Consider the following 21,497-nt stretch of genomic DNA (forward strand, 5'->3'; position numbering starts at 1 on the left):
AAATGAACATTTGTATCACGAATTGGATCCTTACCTCTTCTCCCATGTATACCCCAAAGAGGGGTTAGAAAGAAATTCAATACTTAGTATCCAATTTTAGTCTAGTAAAGACTTCTGAATACAGGGTATATCCGACAGAAAGGGGGATCTTCATTTATCCTATTTGCTAGCCAATAACTGGAGTAAAATGGGAGAGAGAGAAAGGAGCGTGTAGAGAGGATGGTCTGTTGAGTCTTGGAGAGCTAATGTTACCAGCAAGAACTAAATAATATCTCACATTCTTCCTTCTCTTTTGCTATAGGCTCACCTAAGCTTTTGCTGGGATTTGAAGCCTATCCTATTATTTATTATTTTTTTTTATTTTTAAAGATTTTATTTAAGAGAGAGAGAGCACGAATGTGAGGGGAGGGATAGAGGGAGAGGGACAAGCAGACGTCCCGCTGAGCCAGGAGCCCGACACGGGAGGCTGGATCCCAGGACCCTGGGATCATGACCAGAACTGAGAGCAGACGCTGAACTGACTGAGCCACCCAGGCACCCCGGCCTATCCTATTATTTAAAGATTGAAATCAGGATATGAGGATGGGGCATTGTGTTAACTTTTAGCTTCAGTCTCTAATAAGGTTTAAACTGTTTAGCTAGAGATAGTCTCCAATGGGACACTTTCCCAACATTTCACTAGTGTGCTCCAAATCTCCATGCAGGGTGGCACACCTCGTTTAGCTGGCTCCATTTTTCTCTGGGGCAGATAAAGCGAAGATTGCAACATCACAAGTAGTTCAACCAATCATTATGTATAAACCTCAGCCCATTTATATAATGCAACCCTTCTGGTAGTAATGACACAGAAGATGCAAATAGGGAAGATCACAAGCCTGCCAGTGTCCCGAATCATCTGTGGCAACAGGGCCGCAGAACCTCTCTCTCCTTGGAAGTAAAATAGTTGCTCTCTAATAGTAACCAAATACCCTCCTTCGGGAGAGTAGTTCAAGAAGGTGGAGTGTACACGTATTGTACAAACATATAGCAGCCCTTTAGAAGACAATTATCAATAGCATGGTGGGAAGCTGGAACACAGAAAGATTTGAGTACCGTCTAGAAGACGACCGTGACAAATCTCAGGAGAAACAGTCAGTGTCCAGGCCTGGGATCCCTTATCCTGGCCATGAGATAGCACAGCCTATGTGAAGAAAGGACTGGTGAGTTTTCCAGCATAACATGGTATTTTATTTCACCATAGTAGACTGCTGGGAAATCTCTGGAGTCCCTGGCAGCTGCATCTCGTCTTTAATATGAAGCCTGGGGGGAATAGAAAGAGAGAGACTCATAATTCACAAAAAGCACAGCCGTAAGAAAGCCATTCTGAGTAACTGAATCAGACACAGAGGGGGAGCTGCTATTCCATTCCTAAGTCAAGAATGCTTTTTGTCTCTCCTTTTCTCCTTATCGGCCGTGTCCTCATGAAAAGATCATTTATGGGTGATGGAATGAGTGCATGAGAGCCAGCTTCTGTTTCTTTCCTGTTCTTCCCCCATTGCTGCTGTCCCGTAAAAAAGACACTTTGTTAAAGACTGAAACAGCAGATGCAGCTCAGATATTATTTGAAATAATTTGGGTGGGGGCGGAGGGAGTATTTTATCTTGAATTGGTCCAACACCGTTTTAGTGTTGGAAATAGCTCTACTGTGATGCAAGTATCCCAGAAAGTGAAGAGACCCATACCAAAGAAGTACTTTAAAATAATGTATCTTTAAAATAATGTAAGGCATGCAGATAATGTCAATGAAATGATTCATGGAAAAAATGGACATAAAATGGCATCATGGGGGGCGCCTGGGTGGCTCATCCGGTTAAGCATCTGCCTTCGGCTCAGGTCACGACCCCAGGGTCCTGGGATCGAGCCCTGCTCAGTGGAGAGTCTGCTTCTCCCTCTCCATCTGCCCCTCCCTGCTGCTGGTGCTCTCTCTCTCTCACTCTCGAGTGCTCTCTCTCTCTCAAATAAATAAATAAATATCTTTTTTAAAAATGGCATCATGGGCTGGAGGGAATAGGGGAGGCCTACTGGAAGTGGTAGGATTAATAAAAAGCGCCGAGTAAGGTATGAGTGAAGGCACAGAGCTAGGGATGGACTCAGTGGGGGCAAAAGTTAAGACCTGTTTATTAAGTATGTAGAGTTAAAAGTCGGTAGAAGACAAAGGTGGTGAGGTCCAGCAGAGACTAAAAACCAGGCTTAAGATTTTAGACTGTTTCCATAACAATTAGTTGCTATCCATGTTCATATTTGTGGAAAATGTTTTAAATATAGATAATAAACAGGAAAATCATTTACAGTCCCGCCAATCATAGAATAGTGATGGTGAACATTCTAGTGCATTTTCTTCCACTTTTTTTTTTTTTTGCAAATTTATGGTCTTAGTTTAGGTTCCCTAGAGGTAGGTCCTGAGACAAGGATTCAAGTGTAAGCAGTTTATTTAGGAGATGATTCCAGGAAACACTGACAAGGGAGCAGAAGTAGTAAGACAGGGAAGGAAAGGAAGCCAAAAAAAGGGCATGTTCTCAAATGAGTCTGCTGGAATGTAGTCATGCTGGGGAACTCGGAGCTGCCCTACTGAGGGATAAGGAAGCTCATGCATTTGGCCGCTAACTCCTGTTGGTTGAGAGTTGATTTGGGGGCCTTAATTCTCTGCATGGGTCTCCCTGGGCCTAAGCAGAGAGTTGCAGGTATTTGCAGTAAAAAGCCTTCAGTATGTAGTAGGAATATGGGTGCTACTGGAATATATACAAATTATATTTTTATTTATAAAATAGATTTCTGTGCATCGGGCTTTGTACTACATGTTTTGCTTTCATTAACTCATATAATTCTCACAGAAGCCCTGTAAGGTAGGTGATATTTTTATCCCCTGAGGGTTAGAGACTGGAATTAGGGGCTGGTAGAAGTAGACATGAGAGTCATCCTCCTAGAGATCAAATACCTGAAATCACAAAGAGATGATGTACTCTTCCAACGATTTTTTTGGGGTTTGTTTGTTTGCTTGTTTTGAGAGAGAGAGAGAAAGCACACATGCGTGCTGGGGTTGGGGGAGAGGAAGAATCTTAAGCAGACTCCATCTCACAACCCTGAGTTGACCTGAGTTGAAATCAAGAGTTGGACGCTTAACCAACTGAGCCACCCCAGCGCCCTTGTTCCAAAGAATTTTAATGTCAGCCTTATTTACCCATCTCCTGTCTTGTGCATATTTTCTCCTCTTTCTGTCAACAAAATTTTTTCTTTGCAATTATAAAAGTCTCTGTTTTCAGAGACATTTGTTGGAAAACAAAGCAAGACCTTGAGGCATAAAGGATCTGTAATGGACACCTGTCAGCTGTGCTTGTCAGCATCCCCTCCCCCATCTTCTTTTGACACAATGCCTTATCTCGTTTGGGGTAAGATGATCCCACACCTTTTCCTTGTAGTTTTAATGGGCTGCCAAACCAGTTCAGAGGTTTGAGATCCAGACGTGGCCAACCATAGCCTTCCTCTACCTGGCCACAGTGATTGGCTAGAAACGTGCTTAGGCCTTGGGCTGAGCCAATTTGTCTTTCCCTGGGACTTTATATCCAGCTTTGGAGAAGGAAGTTGGTGTCACTGAGATGATATAACCAAGAACCGTCTGAACCATGCTCCATTTCCTCTCTGCAGAAGGTAGAGCAAGCCCATCTGCAGAGCAGAGAGATGAAAAGAAAAGGAGAGAGATCTTCCTGCATTGCTAAATGCCTGTAATCCTCTGAGGTCGGCTTCTCCTGGACTTCCCATTGCAAGAAGCAAATAAATAATAAACCAATAAATCATAAGCCCACTCCATCTTTCCACCCTTCCTTCTTTTTTCTTTCTTTTTTAAAGATTTTATTTATTTGACAGAGACACAGCGAGAGAGGGAACACAAGCAGGGGGAGTGGGAGAGGGAGAAGCAGGCTTCCTGCTGAGCACAGAGCCCGATGTGGGGCTCGATGTGGGGCTCGATCCCAGGACCCTGGGATCATGACCCAAGCCGAAGGCAGACGCTTAATGACTGAGCCACGCCACCCAGGCGCCCCTTCTTTTTTCTTTTATCTGTGTTTACTTATTTGTTTGTTTATAGCTAGTTTGATTCAGATTTCAGTTTCTTGCAACCACAGAGTCTTGACTAATTCAGGATCAAGTACATTTTGACCAGGAAGTGTGTTTTTGACCCTTCATTCATATATTGGTGTAAGAGAGCAGTGGGGTGGAGAGAATCAAATTATGACTGGACAGAGTGACCTTTTTCCATCCTTCACAACTTTACTTGCCTCCATGAATCCCAGGTTGATTCCAACTCTCTGAGGCATGAAGGCGGCCTCTGCCTTCAGGAAATATTGAATTGCAACAGCAACATGGAACACGGTTTCCTATTGACTCCTGCCTTTGCCTGCAGCTGTTGATGGAATTCTTCAATAGGCATCTAACTGACAGGGATGAGCTGGTTTTCCCCTCCTACTGTTGCAACTCAAGGACATGGAGAACTCTGGTTTTAGGGGAACTAAACTGACGGTTCTGTGAATTCTAACCCTGGTTCGAGCAGATTTGGCTTGTATGATCCCCCAGAGACTCAACAGATCTAAAATCTCAACACGCTATTATTAAACTGGAAGCTATAAGACATCCTTGAAATCACAGCTGCCATTTATAAAACACCAAATGCTGGCTCCATACACTTGGGCTTTGTGTAGTCTACTGTAATATAATCCACACAGAATCCTGCAAAGTAGGTATGAAGCCAGTTTGGTTCTCCAGGAAGAGGGTGTTGAGAGTTATGAGTGCAAGCAAATGTTTTATTGGGGAGTGACATTTGTGAAGGAGAAAGAGAGAAAGCAGGTTTGGGCTGCTGGAGTTGCCAGGTGATGCAGATCCCGCAACGTCTCTGTCAGATCAATGGGGGAGCTTCCGAGCCAAGATGGCCTCTTAGAAGTTCTTGTATTGGGTGAAAATGGCCAAGCTTTGTACACCAGCTTTGCTCATTCACTGGCCGGGGCATTTCTGGAGAAGAGTGTGGCCTCCACTGGAAAGCTGAGGGAGATTCTGAGGAGTCTCAGCTAGCCACATTCCTCTCATCTGGACAGATGGGGTCCTTTCTTGAAGGGGATATCCAAGCAGGACATTTCCATGTCTGCCACATCATACATCCCAAATCTCACAATGGGGTATTGCCCTGGGCTATAAAAACCTCCCCTGTGAACCAATCAGGTAGTACCCTGAAATACTGGTTTGGGGATCTCATCCATCTGTCAGTGCCATGAAATAGGGAATGCTCTAGATCAGCGTTTCTCAACCTTTTTTTATTTCTATTATTGTTCATCTCTTGTCCCCCTCCCCCGCTTTTTAGACATTTTTTCCTAATTGTCCCCTCCACCATGAAAGTTTAATATCACAGGTATACTGTGTATATGTTTATGTATTATATGTATATCTTTACTTTGTACACAAAAAAAGTAAGATTTTTTTTTCATCCCCCAAGAATTAATTTTCACTCCCTTGGGAACCATATCACTCCTACTAAAATGCATGTTCTATTAGAAGAGACAAGGGATGTGTAACAACCAGCTGGAATACATGGTCCAGGATTGAATCTTGGGTGGGATGAATCAGTCATAAAGGGTATTTGGGAGGCATGTGAGAAATTTTAATATGGACTAAATGCTTTTGTTAGGGGTAATGGTGCAGGAAAAAGGTCTTATTTTTTTGTAGATGTGTATAGAGGTAAAAAACAAGAAAGAAATATTGGTTTGGTGAAGACATCTTTATTTATTATGTGCATAGGGCTTCCTTTCTTGGCCCATCTCATACATATTTCTGTTCAGAGTGAAGTTTGGCATTAGAAATAGAATAATTGGCGTCTGTGGGGAAGCTCTGGGTTTGGATCAGCCGGACAGTGTACATTAGTGATGCTGATTCTCCTAAAGTTAACTAAAATATCCTTATAAGACAAGCAGATTTTTTTGAGAAACATTGGATGAAACTGGTTTATAAAATTTTTATATGATTTCTTTAAGATGTGGGGTGTTTCATTCATTGGGGAGTTAAAACCTATTTTGTCAAATAGTGTCGTGAAATATTTCTCCCCGTTACAATCTACCATCATCTTATGATGAAAAATTTTAGATGACAACTGAAAATATGCAGGGAGTTACACAGTTTTTAAACAATTCTTCTGGGGGTTATGTAAGCAATATATTTACAGATTCCTGGGCTAAGAGAATACATTTCAAGGAGGGGAACCTGGGTGCCTTAGCCGGTTAGGCATCTGCCTTCGGCTCAGGTCATGGTCCCAGGGTCCTGGTATCGAGCCCTGTGGCAGGCTCCCTGCTCAGCTGGGAGTCTGCTTGTCCCTCTGCCCCTCCCGCTGCTTGCGCTCTCTCTCTCTCTCAAATAAATAAAATCTTTAAAAAATATATATTTCAAGGAAAGGAGGCCCTCTCTTTTGCATCTCTTTGGTCTCTCCTGGAAGCCAATAGCTAATTATAGGCCCACGGTACACGCACCAGGATTCCAGGCAAGATGGCAGTCCTTTGCTTTTCTCAGTGAGAACCAAGCTTATTTTGATAATGTTTTCTTTTCTTTTTTCTCAGCGGTAGATTTCCACTGTCACACAGCCATGAGCACATCGATAGGACTCAAGAATCTTAAAGAATCTTATATAAAGCTGCAACTGCTTCCTGCAAATTTTCTCCCTGCGGTTTACAAACCCCACTCCCCGGGTTCCACAGACTCTCTTCCTGCTGGTTGGTGGGTGAATGAGAAATCACTCCAAATGGCAAAGAGATGGCTTTTGTTATTTCCAATCAGTGTTTGACTGAAAAGTCCAACGTGAGGGTCTGTACGCTTTTTCAGACACGATGAATCACTGGCCTGTTGCTTTTTTGAAAGGTGTCTAAATCACTTCACGTAGCACGCCTTTAAACAAAAGGCCTCCCATAAGGCTGAAGCATCTGGCATGATATATGTTCTTCCAGATTTCTCGAGAGTCTCAGCTTCCCAAGGCATGTTGTGCCCCACCTTTCAGGGCTTTTTTTTTTTCCTACTTAATTTGCTGGCATGTCTCCCCGTCAGGTCCTGCATATCATTCTCATTACTGCTGACTCTGATTGGCTAGTCTTGGCCTAAGCTTGGAAAATTCCAAAGAGGAATGTTCTACTCGTTTTCAGGCCAGAAGTAAAATTCTAACAAGATCTGTTTGCTGCTCGCAGATGGAGTCTGGGAGGCTCGGGAGATGATGACAATCAGCTGTTGGGATTTAGATGGCTCTGTGCTTCAAATCTCAAATCTCACTCTTAACTCCAAGCCTACATTTCCAACCGTTCACTGAGCGTGTTCTTTTTGAAAGCCCCCCATAAAGTCAACCTTAAGATGTCTGGGCTAGAACTGTCATCTCTTCCCTTTAATACTCCCTGCATGGGTTGCTCTACCCGAGTAAGCGTCCTCTAGTGCTATTTTGATCCTTTCACACCCACTTGCTCAAAAGCCTTCGGTGGTTCACCATTGTCCCTAACATAAAATACAAATTCTTTTCCTGATGCTCCAGTTAGATTGGTCCATTTAGTACTGCCCAAGGGAGCCTGTTACTTGCTTCTATCGGGTTTTTGGTCAAATGTTCCCACATTCTGGAATGTTTTGTCTACTTCTTTTCATTTATTTTTCCTACTGATATTTCTATTGCTCTTAAAATTTACACCAGAGGTCTGCATGATTTTCCCCTCGTTTCCTTCCAGTCTCTGTTCCAATGTCACCGTAAGGCTTTTCTTTAACACTCAAAGTAATATTACGAGTCACTCCCCCACCCCCACCCCAACTTCCAATCCCCATTCCCTGCTTTATTTTTCTGGATAGCACTTAACACCATGCATTATTTATTCATGTATTATCCATCTGCCTCCACAGGGACAGGGATTTTGGTTTTGTTCATTGTTGTATCGTCAGCAACTAGAACAGGGACTGGCACACGATAAATATTTATAGGTTCAATACGTGAATGAAGGAACTCTGAAAATATCTGAGGGTACTTAGCATGTGTCTGTCAGCCTCCAGGGCTCTGAAAATGGGGGTATGAACCAAATGGGGTTCTTTTAGAAACCCACAATCTTGGGGGGGAAATGTGAAGTGCAAAAATGGAAGTGCTTACCAAGTTCAAATGGAGCATGTTTTAGGAAAGAGAATTAATATTATTGAGCTCCTGTTCTGTGTGAGTTGTATTCACATATCTGGTTTCACTGAAGCCTCACAGTGAGGCAATCTGGAAAGTTCTATTATTCCCAATTTTGCAGATAAGAACACTGAAGCTCTGGAAAGTTAAGTAATTTCTCCCCAAATTTTATGCTAATAGGTGGTTAAAAATCAGAAGAAATTTATTTATTTATTTTTATTTTTTAAGATTTTATTTTTTTGACAGAGAGAGACATAGCGAGAGCAGGAACACAAGCAGGGGGAGTGGGAGAGGGAGAAGCAGCCTTCCCACCGAGCAGGAAGCCCGATGCGGGGCTCGATCCCAGGACCCTGGGATCATGACCTGAGCCGAAGGCAGACGCTTAACGACTGAGCCACCCAGGCGCCCCAAAATCAGAAGAAATTTAAACCCAGATCTTCTCATGTGAAAATCAGTACACTTTGCCCAATACTGGATTGCTTCTCAGGTTATTAGGGAGCAAATATGTTTAGCTTAATCTGATTTAGGCATCATGAAGTAGGTACTGTTTGAGTGATTAATGAGGGGCGCCTGGGTGGCTCAGTTGGTTAAGCGACTGCCTTCGGCTCAGGTCATGATCCTGGAGTCCCTGGATCGAGTCCCGCATCGGGCTCCCTGCTCGGCAGGGAGTCTGCTTCTCCCTCTGACCTTCCCCCCTCTCATGTGCTCTCTCATTCTCTCTCTGTCAAATAAATAAATAAATAAAATCTTGAGTGATTAATGAGAAGTACATCAAAGCGGAGAGAAGATGGCAGGATAGTGACCCTCTGTATAAACTGCCCAGCCCACTACAGCCCACAGGCTCTTTCCCTTGTGACCACTCATTCCCTTCTGTAATATTAATTTATTCAATAAACACTTGTTAAATATCTGCTATGTGCCAAGCAATGTTTTGTACTCTGATGCTATGGTAGTGAATAAAACAGATTCCCTGTTTCCAAGGAGCTTTCATTCCCTAAATATTTTGTGTGATATCGGAGAAAACAGGGTATTTCAAATTTAGACAGTTCAGATTAGAGTTATGGCTTCATCATAGTCTAGCTGAGGACCTTGGAAAGGTCGTTTAAACTTTCTGAATCTCAATTTCTGTATTTGGAATAGAAATAACTACCTATCTCACCAAAATATGATGTTGTGAGACTCAAATAAGATGAAAATATTTTGAACCATGAAGTAGTAGATGTGTTTTGTTAAATCTAACATGCACCACTGAATGAAGAAACACTATTATTATTTTTTTTTAAAGATTTTATTTATTTATTTGAGAGAGAGAGAATGAGAGACAGAGAGCATGAGAGGGAGGAGGGTCAGAGGGAGAAGCAGACTCCCTGCCGAGCAGGAAGCCCGATGCGGGACTCGATCCTGGGACTCCAGGATCATGACCTGAGCCGAAGGCAGTCGTTTAACCAACTGAGCCACCCAGGCGCCCCAAGAAACACTATTATTTTGTGTACCATTAAGAAAGAAAAAAATCAAGCGCCTGGGTGGCTCAGTCGGTTAAGCATCTGCCTTGGGCTCAGGTCATGATTCCAGGGTCCTGGGATTGAGTCCTGCATCGGGCTCCCTGCTCAGTGGGGAGCGTGCTTCCCCCTGCTCATGCTCTCTCTATCTCTCACGCTCACACACTCTCTCTCTCAAATAAATAAATAAAATCTTAAAAAAAAGAGAGAAAGGAAAAAATCCCAATTACAACATGCCATTGATTTTAAGACCCATCCTGATTTCAGAGGTGCCAAAATGTGGGGAAAAAATTATACATCTTAGAATTGTTGAAATACGGCACAAAAAAGTTATTATTATCATTCTCTATGGTACGTAGCATATGGTACATGTTCAGAGAGAAATGGATTTAGCAAGATACATTGGAGTAGATCAATGAGACAAGTGTTAGAATATTTCCTAGAAATTTTCAAGGGTATTTACATTTTTGGATACACTTTTTTTTTTCCTGGATAAAATCATCACAGCCATTTCCTAGGTTACTGAATTGTGGAGCCCCAATCACTTATTTTCCCTTGAATAGAGCCACCATACTAGTCCCAGAACACTACCTACAGATTATTATATATGAGAGAGAAATGAATTTCTTGCTTGTTTAAGAAATAAAGTCTCTGAGCCTTGTTCTTACACTACCTAATAGAACCACATTGCATAGTGCCCTCTTGATGAAAACTTGTATCAGGAAAAGTGGTGCTCTATTAGAACAATTTTTTAAAAATCAGGGGTGCCTGGGTGGTTCAGTCTGTTAAGCGTCCGACTCTTGATCTCAGCTCAGGTCTGGGTCTCAGGGTCATGATTTCAAGCCCCACATTGGGCTCCACGCTGGGCATGGAGCCTACTTAAAAAAAAATCTTATGGGCATTGCTAATTATGTAACTGAGGCTGTGCTCTCTCTCTCTCTCTCTTCCCTCCCTCCTCCTCCATCTTCCTCTTTCTCTTCTGCCTTCACCCTCTTTCTTTTGCTTTGGCTCTTAGGAAGCTCAAAGACAGATCTGTAGTTCTTTATGATGTTCTAACTTCAGTTTCATCCTTTTTGTCTGACCTGCATTTTTCCTTTCTCTTAAATCCTAACCTATTTTTTCCCCAAAATTTTATTACAAAGATTTTCAAATATCTAGAAAAGATGACAAAATTTTATAGTTAACATCCATGTTCCCACCATCTGGATTCACTAATTAAGTTTTTAATTGTCCTTGTTTTATCACATATTATCTAGGTATCCATCCCTCTTTCAATTATTTTTTCGAAGTAAATAGCAAACATCTATACACTTAACCCCTAAACATTTTAGTATGCATATCATTAACTAAAGCTCAATATTTGGTTATGGTTTTTCTTTGTTTTTTTTTTTTATTTAAGTTAAAATTTACATCCAACAAAATGCACTCACCTCAAGTATACCATCCAGTGATTTTGGACAAAGGAACACACTTGCCTAAAAAATCCTTATCAAGATATAGAATATTCCCATCAGGCCGGCAAGATTACTTATGTCCTTCTTTCATCCCCACAAGCTCAGAGGCAACTACTGTTCTGAGATTTTTCCCTGTTTTACAACTTCAAATAAATGGAATCACCCAGAAAGTACTCTTATATAATAAGCCTTCTTTCACTCAGCACAATGTTTTAAGGACTCATCCGCACTGTTAGGCTATCAGACTTTGTTTCTTTATATTGCTGATTAGTATTCCATTGTGTGAATATACCTCAGTTTGCTTAGCAATTAAAGCTGCTAGGAATGTTTTTGTACAAGTCTCTTTGTGGAAATGCTTTCCTAACTCTTGGCTGCATACCTAGGAGTGCAATTGCCGGGTCATTGGGTAGGTGCATGTTTAGTTTCGTAAGAAACTGTCAGACTTTTTCCCCAAAGTGGTTGTGTCACCAGCAGCGTTTGAGAGTTCAGGTTGTTCTATGATCTCCCAGCGTTTAGTGTCGGCAGTCATTTTTATTTTAGCTATTCATGTGAATAGTAGTTTTTCACTGTCTTTAATTTGTATTTCTCTGATGAATAATGATACTGAGAATCTTTTAAAATTGCTTTTGAGCCATTAATGTCTTTTCCCTTATGAAGTGTCTATTCAAATCAATCCAAATTGAGTTGTTCAGGTTTTTTAATTTTTTTATTTTTGAGGTATAGGAGTTCTTTACATATTCCAGTACTAATTCTTTGTCAGATATATGTTTTTAGAAATATTTTATGTCAGCCTTTGGATTGCTTCTGTAGTTAACACTATCTGTTTAGGAGGCAAAAGTTTTAAATTTTGGTATAATCTGATTTATCACTTTTTAAATGGTTCTTGCTTTTTGCCTCTTATCTAAGAAATCTTTGCTTATCCCTATTTGTGAAGATATTCTCCTCTTTTCTCTTCTAGAAGTTTTAGTTTTTACTTTTACATTTAGGTCTGTGAACCTTCTTGAATTAATTGTGTATGGTGTAAGGTAGGAGTCAAGGTTCATTGTCTTTCTATTTGGGTATGCAGTTCTAGTACCTAAATTATTTTTTCCTTGTTTTTATTTTATTTTATTTTAATTTAATTTCAGTATAGTTAACATAAAATTTTTTGTATTATGTACATCTTTGTAAGACCCATCAAATATTTTTTGGAACAAGCAATCAATAGATTCTGCCTAAAGATCAGAGAATGCCCTCACGAATCCCTTGCAGCACCATGATGGGTAATGTTCCCCCAACATAGTCTTAGTTAAATACGATCCCCTATCCCTCCAATAAACGGTGCCCTGTGTTCTTTTAGCCCTGGTCTTGGGATTCACCTTCCTGCCTCTCCAAAAGTGGTGAAAAGGCTGCTGTACCCTCACTTGCCTGTGATGGTTAGCTTGTTCCTACCTGGTCTTTGGAGACGAGGCAGGAAGATGCACAGGATTGTCTGCTGAGTCTGGAGCGGTCTCCGTGGGATTTTACTGGCCTCCGGGGCTCATGTTCACCACTTTGGAAGGACACTTGTGTTAGGGAACTTTTTGAAGCTGAAGATGTTCGACAGTGGTGAGATCTAGAGACAGAGCAAAGTTGTACTCTGGTCTTTTTGGTAGAGTTGATTCTGGTTCCTTACTTCTGAACGGGTGCCTGTGGCCAAGAGGAGCCTTTCCTTTCTTCCCTTCTAAATTATTTTCCCTATCTTCCCCCGCCTTTGTTCAGCAAAGAGGATAGGCTTTGGAATCAGACCTTGTATATAGTATATATTTATATATTTATAAAGGTATTTTTTTCTGGTTACAAAAATAGCATAAACTCATTGTTAAAAAACTTTGATAATGCAAACAACGTTTAAGAAAGCAAGTACAAACCAGCTCTAACCTAACACCCAGAGATAGACCATGGTGACATTTCTGGTCAACTCTGATTTGGAATCTCCGCTCTCTTACCAGCTTGACACTTCTTGAGTGTCATCTTCCACCTGGGAAATGGGGAGAATGAACTTCCTTCCCCGACAAGATGTAAAAATGAAAGATGATGTACTTAAAATCTTTAGCAAATAATAGATCCTCAATAAACCTAAGTTCACTAAATGATGCTATTAATGGGTATAGGAAGTGAGTGGATGGTAGGGAGAAAAACTCTCAGTTCCTTTTCTCCCCCATTTTAAGGTCTGTTACTAAATTCCTTTAAAGCAGGCAAAACTAGAGTGACAGAAGAACAGAACAGTGGCTGCCGGTAGCTAAGGTTGAAGGAGGGATTGATTACCAAGGGGCAAATGGGAATTTAGAGATGATGAAATTATTCTATCTCTTGATTGTGGTGGTAACTACACACCCTATGTGATGTTTAAGACTCATAGAACTTTATACTAAGAAGGTAAATTTTAGGGGCGTGTAGGTACCTCAGTCGTTCAGCATCTGCCTTTGGCTCAAGTCATGATCCCAGAGTCCTGGGATCGAGCCCCTCATCATCATCATCATCATCATCATCATCATCATCATCATCGGGCCCCCTGCTCAGCGGGAAGCCTGCTTCTCTCTCTCTCCCACTCCCCCTGCTTGTGTTCCCTTCTCTTGCTGTCTCTCTCATTGTCAAATAAATAAATAAAATCTTAAAAAAAAGAAGGCAAATTTTATAGCATGTAAATTATACTTCAATAAACCCAACTTGTAAAAATATTCCTTTAGAACAAAGTCTTAAATTTCTTCATTGATTTTAAATCGGTCCTTCCACCTCCTCTCAGCCTTGTCCCTCCAGTTTATCTTTTTTTTCTAGACTCTTGAGGCTTTTTACCTTCCTGATGGTACTCTGAATGCTTGTTTAACCCTCCTTTCAATTGTCATACTGGATTCTTTGTTCCCTGTCCCCAACTTTGCTGCATATTTTATTTCCCTCTTTTGAATCGATACTCTGTTGGGCTAGGCTCAGCTGCGCTTCACAAACAAAATGTATGGCTGTTTCACTTGTTCTTTTTGTGCCAGGAGAGGTCTCATCAGGGCAGCTAATTAATTACAATGGGTGAGATAAGAGAAAAGCAGATCCTGAGTCCTTGTGTCAACAGTTAAACAGAAATCCCTTAAATCTTCTAGATTGTTCCTTCCACTGTGAACAAAGGACTTGCAACAATTTTTATGCCGCAAAATAAGTATAACACATGCTCACAGTGGAACTGGCTATAGCTCTTTTCAAACCAAGTCAGCTGTTTGAGGTGTATGCCGATCGTATATCCTGAATTTTCCAGGACAGTGTGGAGTTCAAACTTGCCATGCCACGTTCTCTCCAAGACATTCATGTTCTGTGGAAGAGACGACGTGTCTTGATTTTGGTTCATAAACTACAGTTTTCAGACTCATACATTAAATTTTTTTCTTTTGTTTTTTGCCTATTTTTCCATTCTGCAAGTATTTACCACACACCTACCACCAAGTGCCCGGATCTCCAGCAGGCTCTGCAGAAACAGAAACAAATAACATCATTTTTGAGAAACTAATGTTGTTCAGTCTGGGGGATGCACCGGCAAACAAATGAGTTCAGTTTCTCCTTTGTCATCACAGGACAACTGCAAACAGGAAAAGGCCAGAGATAACGCAAGTCTTGCACAACGTAATTTATTGAGAAAACTTTTCAACTTTATTGTATATGTGTATATATTTTAATTGCGTAGATAACATAGACTTGTTTCCCAACACTGCTGGTAGGAAGATTTCATTAGACGGCTCTCTATAAAAATGTACTCTTCACATAAATATATATGATATTGTGTATATTTCTTTTTTTTTTTTTTAAATAGGAGAGATTGCACTATATTCCCAGTGCTTATGCTAGCGTTACTTCTGGTTGGAAATCTTCTCCCGACTAGCTTGCCTACACTGCAGTCACTTCCAATAGTAGCTGGTGTGTCCCGAGTTCTGCCAAATGCCAGATAATTTGCGCACCCCTTTCTGTTGCTCATTAACTCCGCGCGGGAGGCATTGTTCTCCCCATGTTACGGAGTGGGTGGAGAGTGGGTTGTAAATAGGGCGAGTGACTCGCAAGTGGGTTGGAGAGAGGGTGAGTGACTCGCCGGGGCCACCAGTTGAGTGGAGGTGGAGGGAAGATCTAATTTGCGTCTGCCTGACTGAAGGCAGTGTGTTCTTCTCCAAGCCACATAGCCCTTCATTGTCGGGTGCTTTGAACTGAGTATCTGGCAGGCATTTATTTAAATCTCTGTGGCTACCGGAAAGGAAAGTGAGAAAGGGGGACGTAATTAGGATGCAGCTACTGTCAAAGCAACCCTCGTAATCCAATATTCTCGCTGCAGCCAGAGCTGTCCATTTAATGCCAACCGAGCAATGTTTCTCCACTCCTCAGGAACTTCTGGGGCTCCCGTTGGCTTTAGGCACACCAGTGCATTGCTGTTTTTCCAGCCCCATGTATCCATACTCTCTCCTGTCCTCCGCTGGAGCTGCTCAGCCATGCTGGCTTCTTTTTGTCTTTTTCTCCCTCCTACATTCCTCCCGCCCCCAAGGTCTTTTTTCCTGCAGCTCCTTTTGCCTGGGAGACTCCCACAAGCCCTGCCACCTCCTCACTCATGGGTTAAATTGCCTCTGGTTCTCAGTGCACTGTGGCCCCTCCTGAAAGTCTGTCCTGCTGCACCAACCCCCTTCAAATATGCTCACTGGTGCACCTGCTGCACTCCTTCAGAGAGGCCATCGCTGGGTTGTCAGTAAGGATAGATGCAATGTGATTCTGTGATAATGTTTCATCCAGGGGACGGTTCTAGAAAGGCAGGGATGCCGCAGCTTTTTTGCTTGCCCTTATCCTGGCCCTTAGCATTGTGTGGGCACAGAGTAGGCAGCCCCCCAAAATTGTTGAAAGAATGAATCCTTCAGTCTTTCCTGTTATAGAACACTAGATTAGGATCACTTGTCCATTTTCTCAGTGGGACGCCCTCTAGTCCTTGACTGATTATTTGATTACTGGTCTCCTCCCCTGGAGGCCCCTTACAATCAGAGTTCATGGTTGTACCCGCATGGCGTATGCCCGCAATAATTTTTTGTTGAATAGACTAGTTTGGGTCCTACTGACTTAAAGGGAGGTGATTCAGAAGTCTGAGAGTAAAGGCTACACACAGTGGCTCATTTTCTACTAATTCAAATTTGTATCAATTTAATAAATCATCTAGTAGTGCTATTAGCAGTTTCCAAGCTGAGTAAAAAACATTACTGCTGCAAACAATTCCTAAGGAAACTTCACACTGGCCCAAAGTCCCTTCCTATGATGGAATCAGCTCTCTGGCCAGTGAAGGTAAATTGCTTCGGTTCCAGGCAAAGACAGATTTTCCATGAGAAGCTAAAGCTTCAGGAGCCCTCACTCATAGCACACCCTCGAGGGCCCTGGGAGGGGTCCGAGCAACGTGCATATGCACAGGGCCAGATGTTTTTGTAAAATTAGCAAAAGTAAGATATTTTAAATCACAGTTAGTTAAGGTCCTGTGTCTCTCCACTCTGACTTCCCTTCTGTCACCTTGTCAGGGGGATGAGAGTGGCCCTGGGTATCTTAAGCTCCGGATGAGGGCAAGTTGAGCCAAGGACATGATGAATTTGGCTGTAGTGCCACATGTTCCTGTGATTTGCAGACATTTCTGTGTTATGTCGCGTCGAGTTGGGTCACGATGCTTAGTTACGTCATGGCTGGTGGTCCTGCTGTCAGAATGCCTTCTGGGAATGCCCCTGTTGTCTGCTGTGACCATTTACCTGGTACTGCGACACTAAAGTGGTGGCTGGTATCAGGGAGGTTCCTTCTGAGAAGCACTCGCTTTGGTGCTGAAGGCTTTGGGGTTATCTGTGATGGTCTCCCTACAGTCCCTACACTTCTTGATTTCCTGAGAACGGCCTTTTGATCTCTGCTCTCCTGGTCTAGCTGCGGTGGTGTCAGCCTCTTAACCCCCTGCACCGGCGTCCTTTACGGAATTGCCTAAAACTCCGAGAGGGGCTTCTCTTGTCGTGGTGGAATGCTGACCAGGCTACAAAACTCTGCCTACGGCCCCAGTACAACCTGCACGGCAGAGCCACCTCTCTGGGCACCTTCTGTGCCTGTCACCCCACGTCTGGTCCCACTGATGCGCCCTGTGGAACTCACAGGCCAGGAGGTGCACTGCTCTCTCCCCAAGATGCAAAACCACCCCCCCAAAACTCGGCCCTGGAGGACAGACCATTCATAAGAGAAAGTAAAGGCAGACAGCAGAGTGAAGAGGAAGCAGAGAGAGAAGAAAAGGGGAAGAAGATGACAAGCAGGGTGATTGAGGAAGACGACGTGGGCAGTAGATGGATGGCTGAGAGAGGGGCAGAAAGGAGAACAAAGCTGAGGTCTTCCCTCGCCAGCTACGCACGCGCGGCTTCAGGTCAGTGGGCACTCTTATCCAGAGCCGGTTCGTGCCAGGCGCCGAGGTTAGGACGTGGTGTGCTTTCTCTCTCACCTGGATCACTACAGTAGCTTCCCAACCGGTTTCCCAGGAGTGATGCTATTCGAATGCAAGTCGGAGCCTGCCACTCTTCTGCCCTCCTGAGCTCTGACCTCATTTCCCTCCTGTCTCTTCCCACCCTCAGTCGGTTTCAGCCAGATTCACTCACTGTTCTTCAGACCTACTAGACTTGCTTCTGCCTCAGGGCCTCTGCTCAGGCTGTTCCTTCTCCCTGGAAGGTGGGCCCCCGGATGTCCTTTTGCTGCTTAGCTTGCATCTACCAAGTCACCTGCTCGCTCAGGCCCTTCTGGTCATTCCACCTAAAATGGCATCTCTCCCAACGCTCCCTAACCCCTTTCCTTTCTAACACGATAAATATTCTTTTTATTTTTGTTGTCTATCTTCTTACCCTAGAAGGTAAGCTCTAGGGCTGGGATTTTTGTTTGTTCACCATTGTATCTCTTTCTTCAAGAACGGTGCCTGGCACACAGTAGGGACATTTGAAGTATGTGTTGAAAGAATGACCTCACAAGGTAGGTGCTCTTTTGAAGCACATTTATAGAAGATAAAACTTGGGCTCACCAGGGTGAAATCACTGGCCCAAGATCCCACGGTGAAGTGAAAGAGCAAGTGCTACACTCAGACCTGTTTCAGACGCCTGCCTGCGCTCACAAATGCTTCACTGTCATACGGTCTTCCTCTGACCACCTGCTGCCGAGCTCATGTAAGGAAACAGTTTCTCACGTCAGCCCCTTTCTTCATGTCTAGCCAGACCGCAAGGCTGCAGGTGGCTTTCCTGAGTTGTAAGGTTATTGACAGAATGGGTAAAGCACAAAGTCATAATGCATGGGCTGTGTGGGGAAGTGAAAGCCCAGCTCTCCGTCCATTTGCTTAAGAACAGGAACATGAGCTTGTCGAGGCCAGCCTCGTCTGGGGTGTCTTGGAGTGGAAAGGGGCTGCCTGGTCAGAGCAGGATCACCCGCGGACAGGCCAAACGTGCTTGGGGCGCTAGCAAAGCAGGAGCACAACAATAAGGAGAAAAGCATCATTCGAGTCTCGGTTGGCTATCTGATATTTTCAAAAACATTTGAAAAGTGTTATTGTGGGGCAAGACAGAACTGTGCAGGGCTTCCTTAGAAGCATGTGGTTGCGGTATTAAATTATATGTGAAGAGCCTCCTTCACTTTCTGGTGCACCGTCTCTGAAGGTCAGCCTGGCCCTGCTGATCCTGACTGATGGGGCCCGTGGGCTCATTTTATCCATCATTTACTTTTAAACATGTTACATGTATGCGCAGTTTCCATTACATAATGAGAAGTAAATGGGGGCAAGAACAGCTGCTTTGTCAATCCTTGAGGGATCATAGTGGTGTTTCAGGGAAGTTTGGTTGAATGCTGTTATTTTAGAGTTGGACTTGGAGGTCTGAGGTGCTCCTATCGTTCCTTCTTCACCTTCCATCATGTCACTTTCGTGAGGCCTTCTCAGTCCACTTTCCCAAGCTCCCCACCCCCCCAGCAGTTACTCCCTCCCTCTTCTGTGCCACAGATATTATTATATTTATCCCGTTGTATCATAATCCTTTGATTCACTTCTGACCCCGTGAGAGTTAGGACTCCTAGAAGTACAAGGCTTACTCTTTATTGTATCTTGTGCATCTTTGTATCCAGCTCAGCTCCTGCAGTGCACTGAAGGTTCTGAAATTTTGCTAAAGGCAATTAAAACCAGACTCTGGAGGCTAGAAGAGTTTCTAAGGAAAAGATCTTCTTGGGTGAATTCCTTCATAAGACACGCCAGGTGCCAAGCATTGTTTATGAAACAGGTCCTATTGGAACAAGTGCTTCTAGACTTCCCCGTGTCTCGTTAGACCTCTGTTTGGCTGCTCTGTGACTCAGCAGCAGTCCCAATGCCCGCAGGAACGGGAGGCATTGGTCCTAAGCTGTCTCCCTGACACCTCCGTACCATGCCCCCCAAAACAAAAAAATGACAAAAAATAGGCTTGAGGTCCTTTGGCTGTGGAGCCCATCATTTCACTTCTTTGTATTTCGGTTCCTTATTCTGTAAGAGCCAGGAGTTGAAATGAGAGACTTCTGTGACCTTTTGGTTCTAAAATCTCTGAGTCGTTGAGCCTACTCCTGGGTGAGAATCAGCCCATACAGCTCTCTTCCCACCTGTCTGCAGAGCAGGTCAGCCTGGTTACCTGAGAACAGACCTGTACCCAAACCAGTCCTCTGACCTGCCGCTCTGTGATGTGCCTCCCCTTTGGACGGGAGTGCATTTCTCCTGGAACACCTCCACCTTCTGCTGCTTTCCTCTGTGCTCTACTGCTGTAACCTTGATTCTGTGGATCAAGCCTGCTCTCAATGGCCATTTTAAGCAGATTTTATCCCTGCAAAAATGACAGGACGAATTTAGAACACTGCATATACCACGATGCTATTTTATGTGCTTTATTTTAAACCACATATGCTGGTCTTTTGTCTGTTTGCTCAGATCTATTCTCTACCATCCTCTATCCTGGGCTTAATATCCCTGGGAACTGCTTTCCGCAGGCTCCCTTCCAGACCCAGCCAAAGAGAGCCAGTGGTGGAACCCTGGAGAACGAGAGGAAGGGAGAAGCCAGGTTATTTCTCCCCTTCTCTCTGTGTCAGAGGGTGTCTGGCAGCATCCTGTCGATTCTCCAGCCCCTCCTCTACAACCCTTTCTCCGCGATTCCAGCCTTAGCCTGGAAGTGCTGCAGTGGGTCCAGATCCTTCCAGGTGGGCCCCACACCCACCAGGATAACACTGCCTTCTCCCTTGTCCCTCTAGCCCCACGGTTGAGGGTGGCTCCCTGCTCTTCTCTGGTCTCTTCACTCTTCTCTGACCTGTGTTAAACAACCTCTGTAGTTTTTAGCATAGCTTCTGCCTTCTGATTGGACTCTGGATGTTTGCGTACACCACATATATGCAGGAAAATGTGAAAATGTATATGAATATATGTGTATGAAGACACGTATATGTATGAAAGCACACCGAAGAGGATTTGGAAGTTGACATGTTGACAGTAGTTCTAGGACTGGGAAAAGGAATGGGACTGGGATGGTGTGGAATTGTGAAGGAGAATTGTAGCTTTTTATTATTTTTTTAAATTTTTTAATTTTTTATTTTTTTAAGATTTTATTTATTTATTTGAGAGAGAGAGAATGAGAGAGAGAGAACACCTGAGAGGAGATAGGGTCAGGGGATGAAGCAGACTCCCTGCCGAGCAGGAAGCCCGATGCGGGACTCGATCCAGGGACTCCAGGATCATGACCTGAGCCGAAGGCAGTCGCTTAACCAACTGAGCCACCCAGGCACCCGAGAATTGTAGCTTTTTAAAAGTAGCTTTATTGTGGCCTAATTCACATATATAAGACCATGACTTTCATATGTATGTGTATGTGTTCTTTGATTTTTTTTTCACAATGAACACGTATTCACATATTGCTTATATAATATTAAAAACAACTTAAAAATATTCAGAGCATGAGGAAAAACACCCATTGCCTTAGCTGAAGCCTTAAGCCATGTAGGGAGAGCTCTCAGATGACACCAGCATTTGCTCATGCAACAGATATTTTGTATTTACTATGTGCCAGGAACTGAGGGTTCATCAGTGAACAATATGGGCCTGATCCTTGCCCACATTTTCTGCAGTAATTAAATACACAATTCTGTCAGTATTAGTTAATTATGAAGAAGTAAACACGGTGATGAAAGGCCTAACCTAGTCAGGGGAGGTTTCCTTGAGAAAGTGACTTACCAGCTGAAAGGTGAAGGATGAGCAGAGAAAGCTTCGTTGCTAGAGAGAAATGGACAGACAGAATGGGATGGTAATAAACAGAGAGGGAGGCTGCCACTGAGGGC

The 21,497-nt window shown here is 43.3% G+C and overlaps 1 protein-coding gene and 1 long non-coding RNA gene across 15 annotated transcripts in view; both read right to left on the reverse strand.

Annotated features, from left to right (window-relative positions):
* LOC115941206 (uncharacterized) overlaps window positions 1-21,497 on the reverse strand; it is a 76,304-nt gene that overhangs the window by 21,007 nt on the left and 33,800 nt on the right. For 4 of the 14 annotated variants that reach the window (XM_081800281.1, XM_081800280.1, XM_081800278.1 and 1 more), the window contains exons 3-4: window positions 14,592-14,619; window positions 13,783-14,466 (exon numbers count right to left, since the gene is read on the reverse strand). The exons of 5 other annotated variants lie outside the window; for them this stretch is intronic. In XM_081800281.1, coding sequence (XP_081656407.1) covers window positions 14,257-14,466; window positions 14,592-14,619 — 238 coding nt within the window. In that variant the 3' untranslated portion in view covers window positions 13,783-14,256. Of the gene's footprint in view, window positions 1-6; window positions 1,300-13,117; window positions 13,188-13,782; window positions 20,000-21,497 lie in introns of those variants that run through there. 5 more of the 14 variants (XR_014139209.1, XM_081800282.1, XR_014139214.1 and 2 more) reach the window with 5 other exon arrangements.
* LOC145716515 (uncharacterized) lies at window positions 6,630-9,462 on the reverse strand. Its single transcript, XR_014139215.1, has 2 exons — window positions 8,968-9,462; window positions 6,630-8,767 (listed from the first exon to the last, which is right to left on the reverse strand). It is a non-coding gene; the product is annotated as an uncharacterized LOC145716515 (long non-coding RNA).

This window comes from Leptonychotes weddellii, chromosome 12 (genome assembly GCF_054177405.1).
Source record: "Leptonychotes weddellii isolate Sample4059 chromosome 12, ASM5417740v2, whole genome shotgun sequence".
In the NCBI taxonomy this organism is placed as follows: Eukaryota; Metazoa; Chordata; class Mammalia; order Carnivora; family Phocidae; genus Leptonychotes; species Leptonychotes weddellii.